This window comes from Vicugna pacos, chromosome 3 (genome assembly GCF_048564905.1).
Source record: "Vicugna pacos chromosome 3, VicPac4, whole genome shotgun sequence".
Classification (NCBI taxonomy): domain Eukaryota; kingdom Metazoa; phylum Chordata; class Mammalia; order Artiodactyla; family Camelidae; genus Vicugna; species Vicugna pacos.
In genome coordinates, this window is record NC_132989.1 from 26,534,900 (window position 1) to 26,557,685 (window position 22,786).

The 22,786-nt window shown below is 52.6% G+C and overlaps 2 protein-coding genes and 1 long non-coding RNA gene across 10 annotated transcripts in view; 2 read left to right on the forward strand and 1 right to left on the reverse strand.

Moving 5' to 3' along the window:
* MACROH2A1 (macroH2A.1 histone) overlaps window positions 1-4,847 on the forward strand; it is a 76,495-nt gene extending 71,648 nt beyond the window's left edge. For all 6 annotated transcript variants that reach the window (XR_012068616.1, XR_012068621.1, XM_072957145.1 and 3 more), the window contains exon 9: window positions 4,082-4,847. Coding sequence is in view for 4 of the 6 variants with exons in the window: in XM_072957145.1 (XP_072813246.1) it covers window positions 4,082-4,247 (166 nt within the window). In the remaining 2 variants the exon portion in view is untranslated. The remainder of the gene's footprint in view (window positions 1-4,081) is intronic.
* CATSPER3 (cation channel sperm associated 3) overlaps window positions 2,267-22,786 on the reverse strand; it is a 335,119-nt gene continuing 314,599 nt past the window's right edge. For 2 of the 3 annotated variants that reach the window (XM_072957124.1, XM_072957139.1), the window contains one exon: window positions 2,930-3,030. The gene's annotated coding sequence lies outside the window, so the exon portion shown is untranslated. Of the gene's footprint in view, window positions 2,324-2,917; window positions 3,031-22,786 lie in introns of those variants that run through there. The other variant, XM_072957143.1, reaches the window with a different exon arrangement.
* On the forward strand, window positions 12,491-15,090 carry LOC140689464 (uncharacterized). Its single transcript, XR_012064442.1, has 2 exons — window positions 12,491-12,720; window positions 14,800-15,090. It is a non-coding gene; the product is annotated as an uncharacterized lncRNA (long non-coding RNA).

Here is a 22,786-nt window from a genome sequence, read left to right on the forward strand (position 1 = left end):
AAATAATCAGTTGAAAGCTTTTAAGAGGGTGGAATGCCAAAGACCAGCACATGTGCACGGCTGCCCAGCCCCACATCTGTCAGGCAGACTTGGCCCCACAGAGCCATGTAAACAGCTGCCCTCCCTTTCATGAGTACAGAATGGGATTACAGCAGAGCCAGCCAGTAAATCACAGTGGGGTTTAGGAGGGGAAATAAAATAGCTTGTTTGTGGCATCCAGTGTCTCCAGCATAAAAGTCATGTTGGAATTAATATAGATGCAGACATGTTGGTGAAGAGTTGTGGGATCACATTCTCTCAGCTTAGGCGCAGCGTCCCAGCGTGTGGAGGATGACCAGCCTGTTGGCCCCAGGGGCGAATTCTGTAGCCCTCTGGAAGCAGTGAGACCCTGGGGTGTAACCCCAGCCTCTGGAAACCTCCTCTGGCGTCCTGCTCACAGTACTTACGGCATCCCCCTACTCCCTCGGCTGTTTGACATTAGGGGGCGACCCCTCTCCGGAGGGGCAGTACTTAGGGAATAGCTAGTTTGAGGCTTTGATTAACTTCTCCTTTGATTTATGAGCCTAAAAGGAAAGGCAGTTTGTTTTCCTCAAGCTACCACTTATGGGTATTCATTGACTCCCAGGCGCTGTGCTAAACCCTTTAAAACTCTTTTTATCTGCAGTATCTCAAAACAACCCTACCAGGTGAGTAACACTATTAATTCTACTCAAAGGCAAAGTAACAGAAGCTTAGAGGGGTTAAGTCACTCACCAGAGGTCACACAGCATGTACGCGGTAGAGCCAGAATTTGCTTGGAGGTCCTTGGCTTCGGTGCTCACGATATGACGTACGTGGAACCCCTGCCCCCTTGGGGTCAACAGACCTACCTCCTCACATCCCACTGGAAGATCACCCCCCTGCCTGTGCACTATGTGCATGGATTTTAGGGAACCTTGGAAACACTACTAGAAACTGACCAGCCCAGGCATAGCCATCAGCCTCCCTATCCCCTAGGTATGGACCTTAGAAGAGAAGTATCAAGGAGAGAAACAAAGTGAACTGGGGAGAATTACTTATTAACCCCCAAACATGTGCACCTTGGAGTGAGAGAAGGTAAGAGACCTCTCGAGTTGTGCTGCCCGGGCCTCTAGCATTGGAGGGCAGAGCCCTCAGAGGGGGCAGTGGACCCACCACCACCCCCTTGTGAATTTTAGCTTCTCCCTCATGTGGCCACTGCTTTCAGCTCAGGAGCCTGATGGCCTGGTCTTCACCTCTGGGTAGAGCAGGGTCTGGCTGGGCAGTTACACAAAGGCCTAGGAGCAGTGGGAGGGAGCCTGACCCCAGCAGTAGAGGGTCCACGTTGGGTGACAGGCATTTTGCCCGAGTCACCAAAGCTGCCAAGACATCCTGCCCTATCCATTTTCTAAACAGCCAAGACAGCCTGGCTCCACAAGAAAACGGGGGTCCAGCTAGCATCCACACTTACCCCTACTCAGCCTTCAGAGTCAGGCCCCCAGTCTGTCTCCTCCAGAAGATCCACTTGGGCCTTCTAACCAGAGGACGCAGCCTCTCCCCAGAGGACTGTCGGGTGCCTGCCTTGCCCAGACCTGGAGGGTGAGCTCACTGGGAGCAGGGAAGCCTGGTGATGCCCCACACAGGAAGGAACTGAAACTTCTTCTGTGCTTTGGTCCTGGGACCCCAGATCTCTGCCATCCAGAGTGACTTCATGGGAAGCTTAGACATCTCCTTAGTCTCCTAAAGACACCCATCTCTTGAGGGGGAAGCAGCACCTGCATCACCATGTGGTACCTGTTTGCCAGTGGAGGAAACTAATGCTTAGAGAGGTTAATGTCCCTGCTGGGGGACAACTAGGATTCAAAATGGAATCTGACTGTGTAGGCACACACAGTATGGCAGTAGGACAGAATGACTGAGATGGTGAAGAAGGCACAAAGCCCTGGGGATTCCCATTACATAGCCCCAGCTGCGCCCCAGCATACCAGGGCTTATGGACCACCTGCAAACGTCCTCTACTACCTCCTGAAGCTTTCCTCCCCTCTAGTTGTACCAAGGAATAAACATTTGCTCTTTGTGAGATGCTTGAAATCAGCCCTTATTTCACTGACCCCGTGCCTGCCTACTCTCCACCAAAGCTGGCCTACTCCCTCTCTCAGAAGTCAGGCTGAGGGGAGGGAGGGTAGCCCTCAAAACAGAAGAGTTACTTCTTCCAGAGCTTCCAGCACGTGTCTTGTTCTGGACAGCCTATCCTGCATGCTCCTTGACTCCTGCAAAGAGTCCAGGTGTTGTGAGAACAGCTGCTTCCCAGACTGAGCCTGCAGGCCTAGGGTGGGGATGGGTGCAAAGGGTGTGGCCCACCATGGGGGGTGGTCCCCACTCCTCCCCTTCTTCCTGCACTGCCCCCACCACCTCCATCCCCACCTTCCCGTTGGTTGCCCCAACTCCGCTGGTGGATAGAGCTCCCAGGGTCCCCTTAGGAGGAAGCCTCCTGTCTGGTAGCACTGTCCTGCCTGTGACACCTCTGACCAGGATCTGGTCCTCAGTCTCGTGTGCCTCCTGCCTGGCAGGAGTGCCACCTGTATGCGAGGGCACCTGACTCTGGCTTCTACCCTATTACTGACCGCGGCCCCTCTGCAAGGCTAGGTACACACTCTGGGGAAACAGCCCTTGTCTTCTAAGAACAAACTTCACTTCTAAAGCATACAGGAGTTACTAGGGGTCCACCAAGCTGAGAGAAGCCCAAAAGCAAGTTGCAAGAATGGTTTTCTCCCTGGCTCTGAAAGCCTCTGAGTGCTGACAGTAGAGGGAGCGGGACTTTCCAAGAGAAGCGGCTGAGGTGGCTCACTGCTGGCTGCACTCAGTGAGCCTAGGAGTGTTCTCAGAAATCCTGCACCAGACACACTTAAAAGCCTCTCACCTGGCAGGTGCCCCATCTGAAGGAGAGTCCTGACCGAAACTGGCAGGTTGGCCCGGCACTTCGGACACCAGCGGACCCACAGGCTCCGGGCAGATTGAAGACTGTAGATAATGCTGAAGGAGGAGGAAAAAAAAAAAAAAAAACGCATGGACACTGGCCTCTCACTCAGTATCTTGAACTGTTAACTGGGGTCAGTAGGGATTTGAATGCAGGGCCACTGACTCCAAAGCCCACGCAATTGTCCCCATTCTAGGCAAGATGCCAAGTTCCTGCCGCTGTCATCCTGGGTCACCTGGCTCCTGCACCTGCAGTGTGGACCAGGAACGGCCTGGGCATGCACGCAGCAAGGAGTGTCAATCTTCCTAGTCCTGAGTTCAGATGCTTGCCTGAGTTCTAGGCCCCTGCCTCCGAGGTTGCCACGTGACACTGACTTTAAATGGAAATGTATGTAAGTTCACACCGATTTGGCCTGGAGACTTGGATGCCGTCCCTTGAGATGAAGAGCCTTCTTGGCCCAGAGTTCTTCCCTACACGCAGCTCCCTGACTCCCAGGCCTGCAGGGTGGTCCAAGCTGGTGTGTGCTGGGTGGTGGATTTCTGGCACCCATGAAACCTAAAGGCCAGTGTGAAGGATGTAACCCTCTACTTGCAGGGCAGAGGTCCATGCTTCCTGGAGAAGCTCCAACCTCCAGCCATCTCTGAGGCCGAGACCGCTGGGGAGGCTTTGGGACCTGGGCTGTATGTGTCTCAAGCCCTGTGCTAGTCCCAGGGATCTTGGGAAAAGAAACGTGGGCGCTCACGCTGCCTGTAGGAGACTGCACACACCACACACAACACATGCCACAAAACACAGAGCCTGTCGACTTGCTGGCTGCCTCTCATTAAACTTCCTGTCATGCCCCCTTTCTCTGCGAGCATGTGGTATGTTCTGCGGGTCACAGTTCTCTGCGCACTCATCCTTGCCCTGTCCGGGGGGCCCTGGGCTCTCTAATGCCCGTGTGTGAGCAGCCAAAGGTCCAAAACGCTTGTGGACACTGGCCCACAAGAGGCTACCACTGCACAGAGGTCCCCGAGGGGCTCCTGGAGGGAGGGGGCGTCGGGGAGGCTGGGCCCCGGGACAGCCATGGCCTCCCTAGTCACTGACCGTTCCCTCCCTCTGTTTCAGGAACGGTTTTCCAAAGCAGACGGCAGCCCAGCTGATCCTGAAGGCCATCTCCAGTTACTTCGTGTCAACGATGTCCTCTTCCATCAAAACGGTGTATTTCGTGCTTTTTGACAGTGAGAGTATAGGCATCTACGTGCAGGAAATGGCCAAGCTGGACGCCAACTAGGCTGAGGAACTGCAGAACCCGCCCACACCGTGCCCCCGCCTCCAATCTGAAAGAAAAGAAAAACAGTCCGCTCCACTCCTACGGGGAGGCGGGAACCCTTTCGTTTTCGGTTTTGCTCATCTAGGGAAAGAAAGGTTTTGGTTTCCAGTTCAATTGTTTTCGGCCTTCTGAAATGGTTTCACGTTAGCACTGATAGTTGCCATTACTGTTGTTAAGCACTGTGTTCCAGACCGCGTCTGACTTTAGCGTAAGCTAGGAGATTTCATAGTTTTATTTTAACGAAACCTGCTTGACGCAGAGCAGTGGGGAGAGCAGTGTCCTCTACGTGGGGCAGAGTCCGGGAAAAGTCCCAGTTTGTAGCCGTGTGTCGTGGTGCTTTTATCGTACACCCAGTGGCGTTCTTTTTACTACAATGTTCCTTTTTTTTCTCCTCAAGAAGAAAAATCATGAATTTGCAGCAAACTGAATTTCTGTTTACTTTTTGTCTTAATGATGGATTTGAAAATGGAAGATTTAAAAGGCAGAACAGAATCTGTTGTCCTTAATTATATTTGCAACTTGGAATTTGTGTGAATTGATTCAGTAAAATGTTAAACTGTTGTGACTTGTGTGTTTCCAGTTATTGTGCCCTTGAGCCCTGAGTTGGTTTCTCTCGTCACACGATGGGGGACACTGAATGGGGCAGCCCACTCCCAGGAAGCACCACAGCGGCCACTGCAGCCCAGGGTGGGGGGAACCTCTTCAGCCCCGGTGGCTTCGAAAGGGAGTTCATGGATAGGCTCTCCTTTCACCCTTGTGACACTTGGGCAAGGGTGTGGCCCCCGTTTCATGGATAAGGAAGCAGATGTACCAAAAACCGTGTGGGTGGCAAGTGGCAGACTGGTACCCCAGCCCATATCTCCAGACTCTGAGCCCGGTCTCTCCTGATGATCCCAGAGCCCTTGGGCCACTTGCCAGATGGAGTTACAGAAGCCTTGAGCGTTCTGCTGGGAATATGTTGGGTCTCCTGTCCTGACAGGATGGGTCACCATTGCCAGGAGCTTTCCAAGGGCAAGTTGCCACCACCAAGGCCCCCCCAGATAGGCTGGCAGCTTTTATTTGCATGCCTTCCCGAAGCCATGGGTGTTTAGGGATGATCCCAGCTGCACCAGCAGAGCTAAACTCTGGGTATCTAAACTCATTAGCAAAACAGACACTATTTGCTTCAAAAGGTACTTTCACCTTTATCTAAATTTGCCTAAAACGCACAGAAGACTGCTTTTGTCTCTTTAAGAAGAAACATGCCAGATTCTAAAGCAGACTATACCCAGGAGGAAACAGCAGCACACTGTGCATCAGGGATAAACGTAAAGGCTTGTTTCTCCTTTCCAAGCTGTGCCTAATGAAATCGAAACAGAAGTCCTAAGCCACTACACTACTAACCTTTGCAATGAAAAACCAACGACTTCTAATCATACCTGAAAGACTGAGCATCTCCTAAATGTAAGGTCTTATTAAGATGCTTACATTTTCCACCCCCAAGATCTTCACCAGGTTTAGGTTACATATTCCTGCTTCTTGATGAGATTTTGGCAAAAAGAAAGTTTATCATTGTCTTTAAAAGAAGATGCATTTTAAAATGATAGCACTCCATAAATAGTATCTGCGAACTGCCTTGGCAAACCATACTGCCATTCACCCAAGAGCAGTGCTGCTGCGGCAGGCGGGGTGACGAAAGTAAGCTGTGGCTATCGTGGGCTGGTGAGACATTATTTACTGTGTGCCAGGCACTGCGTTTATTCTCTCATGGGCATCATCTCATTCTGTCTGTGATAATCCTATAGGGCAGGTCCTTTCATTAGAGCCATTTTACAGCTGAGAACACTGAGGCTGGGAGAGACTGAGTAACTTGCTTGTGATCATGCTGCTAGTAAGTGACAACCAGATTGAGACAGAGAAAGGCAGTGATAGGGCCCCTAATGGCACAATCTGATCAGCAACAAAGGGAGTCCATTTGGCCTCGATGGCATGTCCAGCTTAGAAATTGACACACAGATGGAAACGAGGTTGAATGGCTTCTAGGTGAACCGCACTTCCTTCACTTTGGAGAAGGAACACCTTGGAAGCCAATCCTGTATTTAGCAGAGACCCTCCACTAGATGTCGCTAAAAGGACTGGGAAGTAAAGTCAGGACAGGGCAGCCAGTTTCTGCATTTCCTCGAGCCCGCACAAAAGAATGGACCGCATTCGTCAGGATTTGCGTGAATTATTTACCATAATCACCTAAATGTTTCTAAACTTGCAATAATCCAGAGTGTGTCGTGCCCTTGAGATGTGGGCTCACTGAAGAAATTCTTTTCAATGAAACCCAGGAAAAGAGAGCCATCCCCCAGCCTGGGATCCCCACCACCTCTAAAACTGCCCAGTTTTTTAAAATCTGGGATCAAACACTGTTCTCTGAGGTCAGCCTCATGTTTACAGGGGAAAAAGGAAACTTCATCACTTAAAAAAAAATGGTATAACTGCAAGGAACCACTTGAAATAGATACATCTGCAGGTAGTAAAATTTACCAAAATGACAAGTTTGCAGTTAGAAAAGTTTACCAAAAGTGAAATTATTCTGTGAAAGGGGAGAAACGCAGGTCCTAGAGAAGCAGCAGCTGTCCCACCCTCGTTTCTGCTTCAAGCTGTGTCAGAGGCAAACACGCGGTGCGTGCTGTGGGGCAAAGCTGCTCACCCCACTGTCACACGGCCACCACGCCTGTGATGCAGCCTGTGACAGTGGCAGCCGCAGAAGACACCCCTTCTCGCTTATTTCTGAGAAGCCATCCTTGCCCTCGGCAGCTGTGCTGAATAAACATGACGATCTCAGCGTGCCTCATGAACTCCTTTAAAGAACATCTGAGCTCTAACACAGGCACTGTATTGTGCCATGGCTCCAACGGGGACTGCACAGACAGTAATAACCACTGTATGTGTGTGCGCACGCACGTGTGCACTGGTCCCCCCTACATCCATCATTTCATCTACTTCTCATGGTAACCTTATGAGGTCGGTCATATTATTGTATTTTACAGATGAGAAAAATACAACAGAGAGGTGAAGTGCATTTCTCAAGGTCACACAGCTGTCAGTGGTGGAGCTGGGGTTTGAACCCAGCTATCTGACTCTACGAGTGAAGCTCCTCCCCCTGCCCCCACCCCTGGACTGACCTCTCCTTTGGTAGGCACCCCCATATTTTGCTTCAGTGAGGCAGGCCTTCTGGCCTACTCACTGACAGGTCCTGTGCAGCTGGCCCTGGCGGCATACATAGAACCTGTTGGATGATAGGCCAAAAAAAAAAAAGTGTATTTTAACAATCCAGTGGCAAACAAGGATTTACCGGGTGCTTACTATGAATGAGGACTCGGCTCAGGGCCTACTGCAAAGGCAGGGGAGACCCTGCCTCTGCCCAGCAGCATGGGCGACCCAGAGATGTGGCTGCTGCACAGGCCGAGGCTCAGCGGAGGAGCTGTGCCCACTGCTCAGGGTGCTCAGGGAGCATTTCCTGCAGCAGATAGCCTAGAGCCAGACTTGGCAGGAAAGGCTGGAACTTCCTAGGCCAACAGAGCAAGGTGATGGGTGACAAGACAGCGCACAGGCATCTCGACCCCAGCCAGGGGCACTCGCTTGTGTCTCTGTGCTGAGAAGCCCAGAATTCCTCCCTCCTGTTCAGCGCCCAGTGGCCATGTGTGGTCACAGCTACAGTTAGGGCAAGACAGGAAGGGAAGACGGGCAGTAATTTCCCTCTCTCCTCCTGTCATGCCCCTCGAGATCCCAAGCTCTGTTCTATTCTGTTCTTGAGTCTGCCTTTCTGGGGAGGGTGGGAGACTGGGCCAGACAGCGCAGGGTGGGGACAGTAATCCCCTTACTTCCTTACATGTCACTCAGGCTGCATCAGTCACCCTACGTGGTCCAGCTCTCATCAGAGGCCATAGCAGCTGGGGGACGGCGTGGCCGATTTATTCATTAGCCACTGTGATGTTTAATTTTCATGGCCAGGCGCCACCGGCCAACGTTATCTTGGGAGCTGGCCTTGGTGCCGCCTTGGAGCGATCCACCTGAAGGTGCTGGGGGTGGGACAAGGGTCCTGGGCCCAACCCTGGCTGAGAAGAAAGGGAAACGCTCGAGGGCAAGGGGTGAGGCTGCCTTTTCTTTGGCTTTTCTTCCATTTATAACCGAGCCCGTTGTGTTTGCTTCTGAGGGCCCCGATATCAAAATAATATCGCATGACCCTCCTGACAGGTGAGGCAATAAAACTGCTCATTAATCCCGGGCCCCATCACCACCCCTCCATGCTCCTCAGCAAAGGTGTGTAAATAGTCTGGCCTTTCCCTGACCCCTAAAAACCAACCCAGCCGGGGCTGCTTTGTCAAACTCAGAGAAAGAGTCTCAGAAACACTCTCTCCATAGAAGGCACTTTCCCCTCACTCCCCTACTCCACCAGCTGACCCCCGCCCTCCTACACCTATGCACACCTACATTCACACACCTAAGGAGGGAGACTCCAGGCCCTCCGTGTCAGCAGTGTGCACAATCAAGAGACCTGCAGAAAAACATCCCACTTGACCAGAATCAGCCTGGACTCTGTCTCCTATAAAATAGCTGAGATTTCTCATCAGAGAGGCCCTCCTTGCCCTGTTTCACACTGCAAATGCACATCTTCTGCTAAGAGTACTTTGAGCATGCTTAGCGGGGGCACCCAGGCTACCCTCCAGAGCCCACTGGGGTCCAGCACCCACTACAGACAGGGCACCATGATGTGCCCTGCAGCACACGGCGCAGGTAAGGTAGTCACTGGGGAAGAGGCCTCCATGGTCCTGGAAACTGTCCCAGCATCACAAATTAAAGGTCACTGTCTAGGCTGTGGGTTTATGACACTTTAGGGAGGGCACGGAGCTCAAAGTCCCACAACACCACCCTCCGAATCTTTGTGTGTCCAAAGCCCAGAAACCAGAGCCATGACCCCAGCACGGAGGAATGTGGCCCTAGAACATGTGTGGGCAGGTCATATGTTCCTTGCTGGCAGGAGTTCCTTCTGGGCCTGAGCTCTTGGGTAGGCGACCTTGATCTCAATGACATAAGATGTCACACCGCCCCGATTCCCACATACAACCTTCCCACAGACAGGCCTGGCCTCTTGGGCGAGAGAACCCTCGTGTCCTTGGAGCCAGGTTATTGGCACAGGCCTGGCTGACCACCACAGCTTGCCCAGGCTCAACCTCCTCAACCTATCTGCCTGTGCACTCCATGCCCAGCCTGGCTGGGAAACCTGATATTTCTGTACCTTGAAACGACAAGGCTTCCTAAGCTTAAGAGAATAAATTAGAGTTGAGTTCACATAGGCTCAGCTGCGGCTGATGGGCAAATTGATTTGCTTCCCATCTGGGAGATTAAATTCCACTGCCCCAAAATGGCAGCAGGGTAATGAGCTGTCAGTCAAACAGCGCAGAGCCGGGGCCCAGCACGTAATTGAACCCTGGCAGCTCCTCATTAGGCCCCATGCGGGTCCTGGCTATGGATTCCCACCTTGAGGCCACCTCCGAGCCCCAGGAGAGAACGCACTTACTTGGTGTGGCCGCATAGCCTCTGCAGGGAGATGCCACCTTGGGCAGGGGCTGGGCCAACTTGAGGGAACTTTCACTAAGCCAAGTGCCTACGATACGCTTGTCAACAGCCACTGACAGCTCCTCCAGGACTTAATTATGGGCCAATCCAAACACCTGGGAGGATGTTGACGGCATCCATGGAGATGACACCCAGAGGACCTCACTTCCCAGGGGGCCCTCGCCTAACCCCCTAGGCCTTGTGTGTCCCCAGTCATGCCAGGGTTTCTCAGAGGGCAGCACCCTGAAACCATCACCACACCCAACTCAGCCCTCTCCAGCATGCAAGCACTGCATGCACACTGCTGCACCCTACATGATGGTCAGTGTCTCCGTTTATAAAATGGACAAGGAAACAGGACCCAAGGGAATTCAGAAGCTGCCTTCTGAAGTCAACACCAGCCTGGGACTCAAGGAAGACTGGTTGTCCTCTCCCCCCGCACCTTCCACCCCCACTCCTCTTTCCACCTGTACTAACCCTGCTTCAGGCCACTCATATCTCACTTTCAGACCTTCACAAATGCCAGTTTCTCAGCCTGGAAAATGCTACTGCCACCTTTTATTTATAATCCTGCTCAACCCTTCAGGTCTCTGCTCTTTGATCTCCCTTCCATCTCCCCCAGGAAGCCCTCCCTGACCCTGCTGTCCAGCCAGGTGTCCTCCCTCGGAGTAGCCTGCACACCGACTAGTCACAGCATTTTGCCTACTAGACATCTGTGATATGCTGACATGGCTGCCTCGCAACCAGACAGCAAGACAGCGAGCATCATTCATTCACACGCATCCCCGGAGCCCTCTGGGCTGAGAGCACAGTACTAGACTCTGGGCGTCCAGCAGTGAGCAAGCAAAGGAGACCCACCCCACCCCCGACGAGGCTGGACACCAGGGCCCTCGCACCCTGCAGCACCGTCAGAGGGTCCGATGAGGGGAGGGCTATATCTGAGGGGCTGCAACAATCACTGGTTAGGCGGAGCCCACCAGGACCTCAAAGACCAGCATTAGGCAGAGCACCTGACTCAGAGAAGGCAGCGCGCAGACTGGGGCAAATGTGGCAGTTCTGACCCTCTGGTTCTGCAGAAGTCAGGTAACACCCCGTGGGATCTCTGGCTTCGCGTGCACACAGAGTGGCGGCAGAGTGAAGCCTCATGTTGGCAAGAGGCCTCCACTCAGCCCCAGCTTGCAGCACTACTAACCACAGCCTGGATCCCATGGCAGCTGCCAATGCTGCTTGCCCTGGCTCTTGATATTAGAAGGGAGTGGACATGGAAACTTTACGGCTAGATGCTAAATCCATGGTATCAATCAAGGGGAAAAACAATGGGAAACGTGTGCAGGAGAAGCCTCAGCCCTTGCCTGTGTGCCAGTGAGGCTGGGGGCACACATTGTACAGGCAAAGGTATTGGCCACAGGACAGGTGTGTTTGAAGAGCCACCAGCAGCATTTCTTGATGACCCAACACACAAGTCTGAGTCAGGAAGCTTCTCACAGCCCCAACTTCGAGGCAGGAGGACCAGCCCCGCTGCCCGCTCAGTTCAAGGCCTGGATTCTGGTACCGTCAGGCTCCTCCACCAGGAGAGAGAGGCCTGTGATCACAAGCACATGGGGCACATTGGCCCTTGCGCGTCTTCAGCATGCCCCTGACACGACCGCCACGGCACAGGGGCAGAATCACAATGGTGCAGGGCCTTCGAGATCCCATCTGTCACCTCCATGCTCGGGTGGAAAACAACAGTAACACAGGCAGAGACAGGGCCGTGTGAGGACTAGGCACACTGAGGAGCCTGTACACATTCTCTTATTTAAGTTTCCTTAAGACCCTGAGAATGAACATGATTAACCCCACTTTTTGGGTGAGGGAGCTTGGATCAGAGAAGTGAAGTGACTTAGCCAGGCCACACAGCAGGAATCTGGCAGAATAGGATTCAAAACCAGGAATGGGTCACTCTGAAGTCAATGCTTGTTCTTTCTAGTACGCTACCTCCCAATAGCCTCAAAAGGTCTATTATCCCATTTTACAGATGAGGAAAAATGAGGAGGGGATTAGCAACCTACACACGACGCCACCCGGCCAGGGAGCCGCTCGCCTCGGGCGTCCTCTTGGGTCTCCCGGGTACACGCCCAGGGCTCCAGCAAAGCCTAAACTGACACAGGAACCAGCCCCGAGCCCTGCTCCTCAGCAGGCTGGGGACCCGGCCGGGGCCTTCAGGTAATTAGTGGGCTCTTGTTAAGACCCAGTCGCGCCGTTCCCGGGCCAGGACTTGTTTTTGTTCCCAGGCGAGGCCCTCGCAGGAAGGCCAGGCGCACGTGCGCAGCCCCATAAATCCAGCCGGCGTCGCTCATTACAACGTTCCGCTTCACGACTCCGCCGCCCCAGCCCGCGCGGGCTTCTCCGGCCGCCGGGCCTCCCTGCAGCCCAGCCCGGCCGCCCCGAGCCGCCCGCAGCCTCAGACATGAGCTCATCCAGCACGCGGCGTGTGAGGAAGTGGCCGGGCGGCGCTCTCGGCAGTGAGGGGACAATGTGCCCATTAAGGCTGTCAGCTGTCAGCCCCACACTGATACCCTCCGCCCGGCGGAGGCCGGACCACCCCACTCCCGGCCCTGCCCGCCCTCCCGCCCACGCGCATGCGCCCCACGGGGGGGGGCATCCACGCCGAGAAGGACCAGAGGAGGTCCAGAGCGCCTCAGCACTGCCTGCCTCCCAGCGACTGATCACCTGCCTGTGGGGTCTTGGGCAAGTCCCCTGACCCCTCTGAGCCTCCATTCCCACAGCTGTGAAACGGGAAGCTACACCCCGCCCCAGCTGGGAAAGCACTGCTCTGTAGCCCATGGCCTCGGCACTTTGGCGTCCTGTGAGTACAGAACCAAACTAGTCCTTTACTTTTATGGTCTGAGAAACTGTTAGGGGATGAAGCACTGGCAAGCCATCTCACCTCTTGCAGGTGTGGTCCCCTTGTCTGTTCAAATAGAGTTGGTAGCATAGTGTCAGGGACAAATGCTTAATAAACGTGAGCCATTTCTTTCTATTGCTCTGATTCCTATAAAGATTAGAAGTCATGTACCTGCCATGGATAAAATCCAAACTCTGGCTATGGTCAGTGTTTGAGAGTAGCCAGCTCATCCCCATGTGGCCCAAGTTCAAGGGAACCCGGCCAGGTGGTTATCAGTACCACACTCCATTCTAACCAGAAACTTACTGTATGTGGTTGAGGGTGCTGGAGTCATTGGCAAGCCCTTCTCCATCGGGTGCTATCACAGCTCAGAGAGGAGCTGGACGATGTCCAGTTTGGAGGGAACCTTCTAGAACTGTGCTGTCCAACACAGTAGCCATTAGCTCCATGAGGTTAAATTTAAATTAAATCAAACAAAATAAAATTAAGAATTCAGTTCCTCATTTCCACCAGTCACATTGTAAGTGCTCAGTAGCCACGTGTACTCAGTAGCCACCTGTTCCAGGACATGAGTCCATGGCGCCCTTCAGAGCAATGCCCTGAGCTTTTCATACTATTTAACTCAGTGTATGGAGCAAAAATGACGGCCAGGGCATTTCCACCACCAAATGGTTCTAAGCTACCCATGAAGACAATGACAGTGATTGATAATCATGATGGTGGAAAGAGTGATATCCAGGTACGGATCATTTCTGTGTTCCAGGCACTGTTCTGGGTGCCGCAGATTCATTATGACATTTAGCACTCCACCCCTACCATCACCACCATCAAATACTCTACAGTTAGTGACATATCTCCATTTCACTCAAGGCAAAATAGACTCAGGAACTCAAGCAAGGTGCAATGGCAAAACCAGCTCTAACTTGAAAGCCAGCCTTCCCTCAGGTGCAGATCCCGGCCTAACCTTATCCTGTGCTTTAGCTAGGTTTGCACCCAGAGAGATACTTGCTCTTTCCAAAAGGTGTCAGCTCCCTGCCTGCCTTTCACTTAGCTTTGAGGACTTTCTCCTCTCAGGGAAGCTCAGACTTGTTTGTGAAGTTGACTCCTTGCCAGTAGGGTTGCCCTGCCCACATCAGCCACCCTAGTTCCTAGAAGGACCTGCTCACACCATGAGGGAGACAATGGATCAACCCCCTTCAGGGAGTGTGGCCCTCTGCCACGTCGGGTCAACAGTGTTAAAAAGGACATCAGGTGTCTATTCACTTGTCTATCCACTGGGGTTGAGTGAACAAATGAGTGCGAGGCTCTGGGCTCAAACAGCCTACAGGCCTCGGGCAGCCCCTGCATCAGGACCGCTGTGCCCACAGGTGGGCATCCACTGCAGTCATGCTGGCTACACCGGGGCTTCCATGCTTCCAGCCAGAGCAGCATCCTAAACAGGATCACACCCTGTGCTGTAGGCAGAAGGAGGTACTGTGCCTTCCCCAGGGCCCGAGCCTACGTTTGTCTCGCTGAAGCCCTAGGACTCCGGTTTAAGAGCTTTTTTATAGACTCCTATAAAGGAGAAAGTGAACTTTTAACATGTTTGCACTCCACTAAGTCAATATGTGTAAAAGGGACAACAGCTGAGCTTCCTCTGCCCAGATGCGGTCCAGCAGGGCTGGAGGGCAGCGTGGGTGCCACCTGGCTACTGTGGGCATTTGTGACCTCTTTCCTTCGCCCTTGGGCCTGGAGTATGGCCCCCAGTAAGTAGGCTGCTGTCCACCAGACCATGGGCGGGCACTAATGAAGCCGGAAAGCCCTTCCTGACTGGGCTAATGGGTGGCTCCTGCCCTCACTCAGCCGAGACGGCCCCCCAGACGCACAGTTTTCATGGGAAGATTTAGAGGAGGGAAAATGCGGAAGCTGTAAAGTTTTACTAGGAATTCTCAACCATCCTCCTTTGGCCCTGACACTCATGCTGCCCTTCATTTTTAAGAGAGCTTCCTTTCTGCTTTGAACTTACCCCTTGAATCTAAGCACCCCCGTGCCCGCCTCCAGGATCCAGGATCCGGGCTCAAACTTCAGAGATGCCTGCCCAAGAGGAAGAGGAAGACAGCTCGGGCATCCCAAAGGGCCTTCTCCTGCCCAGCCTCACTCTGGAACAACCCCCAAGGACACGGTCTGCCTGCCTAGCTGTCATGCCAAGGTCACGGGAACCCAGGTTCCATGCCTGAGACCCGACATACTCCTCACGGCTCTCTCTCTGTTCACTCATTTGCATGAGCACCTACTGTGTGCAAGGCCTCCTGGGCACATAGTGGGCATTAGCTCAGTGGTTAAGAAAGCAGACATTTGAGTCTGGGTTGATTTCTGGGTTGGAGCCGCAGCTGTGCCACTTTCTAGCTGTAACCTTAGGTAAGTCACTTAGCTTCTCTGAGTCTATAACTTACGTCTAAAATAGGAACAGTGATACCCCCACCCCAAACACACACCTGTCCACAATGAGGACGCTGTGAACATTAAACGTCATGGTGCACGTGTCCAGTATAGAGCAAGCACTCCATAAACATAGCTTAGAGCCTAATAACTCTGTGAGGAAGACACCAGTCTCCCCACCTGGAGGACAAGGGAAGTGAGCAGGTTAAATGACTTACCAAGGTCATGTGGGAGAAAGAGGCAGAACTGGGTTTAAATCCCAGTTTTATCACACTTCAAAAACCATGACCATAAAGTCTAGCACAACACCCCAGGCTTAGGAGCCAAGCAGGTCCCTAGATCAGCGAGAAATGCTTAGTGTCAAGAAACTTACCTGAAATTTCATAATCAACAACTCTACAAAGGAATCATTTTCATTTCAGCCTCATGGTTTAGTTTGGTTCTTATTTTCAGCTGGCAATGGCAGGGTGGGTGAGGTGGAGGTGTGGATGATAGTGCTTTTGGTGCTTAGGGGATTTGGTCTAGTGTGTGGGGCCAGTTTACTATCTGCTGCAGAAGACCAAACCCTCACTCCGCAGTTAACTAACCACGGCTGCTGAGAGGCCAGGCCCTCCGGCGCCCCAGCTGCAGAGGCCTGGCACACAGAAGTCCTCTGGCTGCGCACCTGGGGAGGGGTGGGTGGGAGGGGCTGCAGGCAGCAGTCAGGGCTGCTCGGCATCCCTTTCAAGGAGCTGCCATCTCTGTGCCACATCCTAGTCTGGAATCACCTGGAAAATTGATATCTTTTTGCAAATTCTGAGGACTGTCTGCTAACCAGCTACCTTTGCTAACCAACTCCTACTTTCTGACCAACTCTTACGAAGAGAATTGTTTGGAATCACTCATGAAATAATTTCCCCTTGTTTCTGAATGGAGCGAGACCTCAGTGTAAAGTTATGTAAAGCACAGACCTGTGGCGATGTTCAAGCCTGGAACCAACCAGAGGCACGAGGCAGAAGTAAGTGGACAGATCCGCAGGGAACATCTGGGTAGCATGTGGGGAAACGCGCCCCAGTGCAGAGGGACCACTCGACACCCAGTTACCAGCTTCATGTCGCTGCTGGCGAGTTAAGTGTCACTGTCTTGGTCTGCCTCCCTTTCTGTCTTTGCCTCACTCTCCTTATAATAGCCTTGCAATGCCCAATCCCATGATAACTGTCAGTGCTAAACTCTTTGATTAAAGAGCTGATCTGTTTTTCCAAGTTGCTAAAAGGTCTGGGAATGTGTGGACCAAACAGGTTCTGGGATGCGGCCCACCCGGAGCAAAGGCTGTCCTATTCATGGAAGATTCCCAAGGCCTTACAAAGAGCAAAACACTGAAGCTGATGACTCCCCAGCACCTTTGCACCCCCACCCATCACCACAGCCTGAAGGTTCCTCTCAACAAAGCCAGGTGCCAATCACATGCTGTCTTCCCTAAACCACGATGAAGTTGTTGGTTGAGGGCTTGCTCTCTGAGTACACCAAAGCCAAAGGTATTTCTGTAAAAATACCTGAAAAAAAGCTCACAGATTCCACTGTGGTGCTGACTTTCTACGCAGACAAGAGAGTGGAATGAATTCTCCTTTGTGCCCTGAAAGCACACGGAAACCATCCTTCAGCTGGCACTCGGCCTTCCAGGAGTTCTGCTCTCTGGAACACTGATATAAAGCCAGAAATGCTGCCCAGTGGAGGGGAACTGTTGTCACAAATCTCATGGTTGTGACTCTGTAGACTGCATCAGAGAGACATGATTATTCCTCAGCAACCTGCTATCCCCTCTGTTTGCTCCCAATCTGCTGTTGGACGCAACTCGGAAGGAAGTGGATGCTGAGAGGGTGGAGGATGCCCGAGAAGACACACCAGCAGAAGTGTTGGGTATTAAAGAGCAAAGGAATAACAGGAAACAGATACAGGAGAACTGGTGAGGATCAGTGGCTGGAGGGCATGTCAGGCGCGACAGCAGGGGATGGGGTGGGGGGCTCTAGGGCAGGTGGGGGACAGGCCCTGTGCTCGTCATCTCATCCAGCCTAAACTCAGCTCTTAGTGTCTGTGTTAGTTTCCCGTTGCTGTTGTAACGAATTAACTGAAACTTAGTGGCTTAAAACAACACAAGTTCTCCTGTAGCTCTGGAGGTCAGAAGTCCACTGGGGGCTTCACTATACTAAAAATCTAGGCGTCACCAGGCTGTGTTCCTTCTGGAGGGTCAAGAGAAGAATCCATTTTCTTGTCTCTTTCCAGCATCTAGAGGCTGCCTGCGCCTTGTGGTTCATGCCCCTTCTTCCACCTGCAGAGCCAGCCGCCTAGCACCTTCTGACGGCTCTCCACCTCTCTCTGACCCCTGCTTCCGCCGTCACATCTTTGTTTCTCGTGCCGACCCTTCTGCCTTCCTCTCTCATTTATAAGGGCCCTTATGATTACATTGGACCCAACCGTATAATCCAGGATTAAGCCTCCCCATCTCAAAATCCTTAACTTAATCACACGTGCAAAATCTCCCATGCCGTGTAAGGGGATTAGGATCGGACATCTTTGAGGGGCATTATTCTGTCTACAACGGTGTCCTCAGACTCGGGGCATACGTGCTCCTCACACCACCAGGAACAGGGAAAGGTGCACTTGCCATCAGAAAAGGGTTAGCAGCATCTATGTGTTACTCAGAGAGGGAAATCCAGTATGACAGACAGCTTTCCTTACAAAGTGCTCTTTCTCACGGTGTTACCCAACGAGTGTGACTTTGAGGGCATCTGCTGCCCCAGGGGGCACAAGCCCCGCTTCCCCCATGCCTGAGCTGGCCCCAGGGTCAGGCCTGCCCTCTGCCCTTGTGGGAATTAGAACCCGGGCCCTCCTCTACTTAACCTACAACCTCCCCCACCAGGCTGCTGTGCCCCATTCAGATCTTTCATAGAACCGCCTAATACAGCTCCAAATATGGGCTCCAGCCACTTGGCTTTTGATTGGTTCTCGATCCTGCAGACTCCTGGCAGCGGGTGGAGAAGGGGTGACACAGAGCCACCGGGGGCCCGGGGAGCGGGCTCCGGGCAGCACCCCGTGTCCGCTATACACTGCAGCTCCCAAGGGACACACAGCGAACAGGCTGAGAATGGGCCGAGCCTGTGTTCCTGGGTTCATCGCCTACGTCAGCAGCTGGTGGAGCCTGCGGACCCCAACGTGACCACAGTCACAGGGACGGTGCAGCCGAGGATGAACGTCTACTCTTTTCCAAACATGACGCCTGGTGGCTGACGCCTAATTCTCTGTAGGGTTCTAGCGTGCTGGGCGGGCTTTCTCTCCAGATCCCCATCCCCAGCAACACAGGCTTCTCTGCAGCCTTCATTTAGGACCCTTGTCTCCTGGCCTCCCGGGAGGACTCAGGGAGGCGTGTGGGGTGACCAGCCCCCTCTGAACCAGGGGTGCTCACTTTCCAGGCTCCTTGAGGAAGCTAAGGGCGGGGGCCTGCCCCCTTCAACCACCTGCTCACCCTACTCGGTCTCTCAGACGCCCTCCTCCCAGAGCTGGGGGCCCTCCTCTCGCCAATACTGGCAACTCAGTTTCCACACTGACACTCAGAATTATTGGGCTCTATCGTCTGGGCTTTCCTTTTATCACTCAGACCAGAGCCAGCAGAATTCATCACCGTGGACTCCGGGGTCCCTCAACATCAACAAAAGGTAGCAGGTACTGATTGCTTCCGTGCGTCAGGCACCGTGCAGAAGTCCCTGCAGCAGCGACAGCACAGAGGTGGGCACTATCATTACTCTTGTTCTAACAGGTGAGGCCACTGAGGCTTTGAGAAGTTAAGGGACTTGCCTGAGGTCAGCTAGGTAAGTGACAGAGCCAGGATTTGAATCCAGGTCTGCCTGACTCCAGGGTCCACTTTCATAACCACTCTGCTCCCCACCCTGCCCTGGCCCTTCCCCTCCCACCACAGAGCTCCACCCAGAGGCCCCAGCTTGCAGGCTGTGGTGCCCAGGGAGCCCTGGTAAACCTAAAGCCAGCTCAGGGCCCCGTGTGCAGCAGCTCAGCTCCCCGGGGCCAGCACCCTGCCCAGCAGAGCCCCCTGCCCCCGCCGGCCTGCTAAAGCGGAGATAAACATGGCACAGGGTCCTGTGTTTCCTGAAGGGCAGCTTCCTTCTGCTCTGCCACCATCTGCTGCAGCCTTACCTCTCAGTGACGGGGACATCCTGAGGAACACACTGCATGAGGGCTGGGGGCAGTACCAGGGAGAAGAGAGGAAATGTGACTTCCTCAAGAGCAAAGGTGGGTTGTACAGGGTGCTACAAGGGGGAAAAAATGAGCTCTGGGAAGAACTGAGCAGTCTGCAAGCAGAATGGTGAGGGTCCTGAAGGCCCTGGACTTGCTGAGTTGCAAAATGGAATTATTTTCTCACCAAATTGAGGATGTGGCCATTAAGACATAGTCTTAGGTCAAAGACCCAATCAAAGGCACAGCCATAAAGACACTGTCTCAGAACAGAGATCAAATCACAGACGTGGCCATCACATAGCATTTGTTAAACTGAGTGGATTAAGATCATACCTCATAGATGAAGGACAAAATCAAGCTTTCATCTCATGGAAACCTGATTGACTCAAAATGCCTAAAATTAAGGTGAAAGCAAAAGAGAGACAGAAGCAGAGGGAAAGGGAAGAGGGGAGGGAGAGGCAGGCATCAGAAGAATCGTGGGACTGGCTTGTGGCCTATGCAGTTGGGACTCAAAAACATTTTTTAAGGTATGTAATAAAAGCACAGTCAAGTCAAATACATTTTTACACATGATTTTGAGAGTGCTACATTGCCAAAAGTAGTGCCGTAAAACAGCCCTCGGCACCCCCAGCTGCCACGGACCGGGATCTCAGCCATTGAAGGGGGGGCGTACTTTCTGATACTCTCTTTGGAAGCAGGCAAGAAGGATAATGGAAAGGACAGAAACTCCCAGAGGGTGAAGCCAGGAGCCACAGACAACAATGGACGTGGGTGCTGCGCCAAGAATCCAGCAATTAAGGAATATTCAAGTAACAATCAAGGAACGCTGCTTACCCTCACAAGAAGATGATCTCACAGCATTTGCCCAGAAGGAAGAATCTACTCTGGACCACTTTGGGCCTCCCATCCTTCCCCTTTTCCAATGGGAATGCTAATTGTGGTTACTTTGTGCCCATTCCTCAACTGCATATTGTGTAGTTTTTCTTTGCCTCTGGAGGAAGGGCTCCAGGCACAGGGAGCAAACACTGGCCTCTTTAGTTCACAGGCCTCTGGGCTAAGAGGAGTGATGTGGAGCACCAGACTCTCAGCCCGATGCTGTGTGTGATACAACTTTAGACTATCTTGGGGAGGGAGGAAGTGCATTCTGTTCCAGGCTTAAAGTGAATATTCGTGACTAAGAGGACAGATTGCAGTACAATGCAATGCATTATTGCTCAGCAGATAATCACCTTTCCTCAGCCCCCTGTGTGAGTGAAGGAGACTTCCCACCCACTGTTTTGGGCTTAGCCATGTGACTTTCTTTGGCCAATGGAATGTGAGGGAACATGACACACGCCGAGGTTAAACATGCTTCTGTGCTTTGCCTTGGCCTCTCACATGCCCCAGATAACTGCTGCCCCTTCTGCCTGGGTCCTGGGCTGACAGCATGTGGATCAGACCTGAATCCAACCCTCAGCATGGAGTGGAGCCACCGGAGCCAACCCACAAATCTGTGAGCAAAAAATAAATGTTTCCATGATAAGTACTTCCCTACAAAATTTAATGGAAGATAGATTGAGAAAGTTTGGTTTTTATGTATCTCATCAAATTTTCTGAGATAACAGAATGGGAGAGGGGAAATAGATCATGGCAGATGCTTTTCCAGAATTGGGAAAAGGTGTTAACGCTCAGATAGTGAATACCAAATAGGACAGATAAAAAGAAACTCACACTTAGACATATTACAGTGAAGCTATACAACCCCAAAGACAAAGAGAAGATCTCAAAAGTTGCCAGCAAGGGTGCAGTCTACTCCCCACCTTGCATATGCTCTACACCAAGGGGTCTGCACCTGGGGACAGATACACCCTTTACTGAGGAGAGTAGCCAGGCAGGTGGCTTTGCAGGTATCATGTTATCTGGAATGAACCTTAGAGGCCTCTAATCTGGTGCCCCCTCAATGACAGATGAGGACACTGGGCTCCTCTCGGGGAAATGTCTGTATATATTGTCTCGTTCTCTTGGCAGACGTGAGGCAGGAGGCCATAGCACTATTTTCCAGCCTGTGTTTCCTATCAGAGAGCTGAATGTGACCAGGGCTGGTTCAGCGGGGTACACAGCAGGTGCTTCTCAAATCCATGTGAGAAGACTGCAAGAAATGAGGGCCCCCGAAGGCTCTGATGTGCAGGCCACATCGGCAGACCATCCCTGGTCCGTGATGGCTGTGCCCTGGAAGAAACTGCCTTCTACATGGTGCCACCTGGCTTCTGGGGCCTCTCCCAGCATGGCATACCCCCTCATAACTGCTCCCAAGAGATCAACCACCCAAATCAAAACCAAGCTCTGCCAAGCAGAGGCATGCTGGACCCTATCAGAAAAGTCCCTGACCATGCAACTCATCCCTTTTAGAATTACCCTTTCCAAGTGGACACAGCATGATTTCCCTCATTCCTCAGCTGGCCAAGGTTATTCTGAGGAGAGTGGCCAACATAAACAGCACATAAAAATCAGTCCAGAAACCAAATTTCCAGCTTCAGAATGATAAATGTCTATTTGTGGGTGGTAGACCAAACGTCCTGGGACAGCTTCCCAGAGACCAGGGCCGTGTGTCCTGCCCATGTTCCCAGTCCCCGAGGTGTCACTGGCAATGTGGACTCCATAGAACACAGCTGTCTTGGGGATCTGCCTCCAAAAATACCTTCCTCCCAGGCCCTGAGGGGAAGGACAGACACAGCTGCAGGGTTCACAGTGGCCCAGCCGACATGGAAGTGAAGAGGCTTGTGGAATGTGTGGGTTGGCAAGTGAAGAAATAGCATTAGTGTTTGAGCAAAAGGGTCTGGGTCTGGACGGGTGACTGAGGCAGTTACTCAGCTCATTAACCACCAAGTGTTTGCTCATTTTCATTAAAAGAATCACGTGACCGGCATTTCCTTGGTCGGCACCCCTCGAGTCATCTCACAATGGTCTGCCTATGGACAGTTCGCTCTGCAGATGGCCTCGGCCAAGCTGTTAACACCGGGCAATCTCTGGGTTCCGGTGTTGACCAGAGGGTGCTCTTTCTCACAATGACCTATCAAGCGACTCTGCTTTAGGAAGAGAAACCGAATACCCCCACTCAGACCAAAGGTAGTCACAATTTACATCCCACCCTAGGCAATCCTACCTCTTCAAAACATCTTAGGAGCCAGGAAATAAGCCACAAGGGCTCTGAGCAGCCAAAATTGTCACAACATCCGTGCACAAAAGTCTAGGCCCTTTCCTCACATGCAAGCCCCTCAGAGCCAGGGATGCGGCCCCTAACAAGCTTGCTCCTACAGCACCCTAAGCCACATCAGACCGGAAACTACAGGCAGGAGCCACCAGTGAGAAGATCGGCCAAGACCACCGGCATGTGGTGCACTGGCCA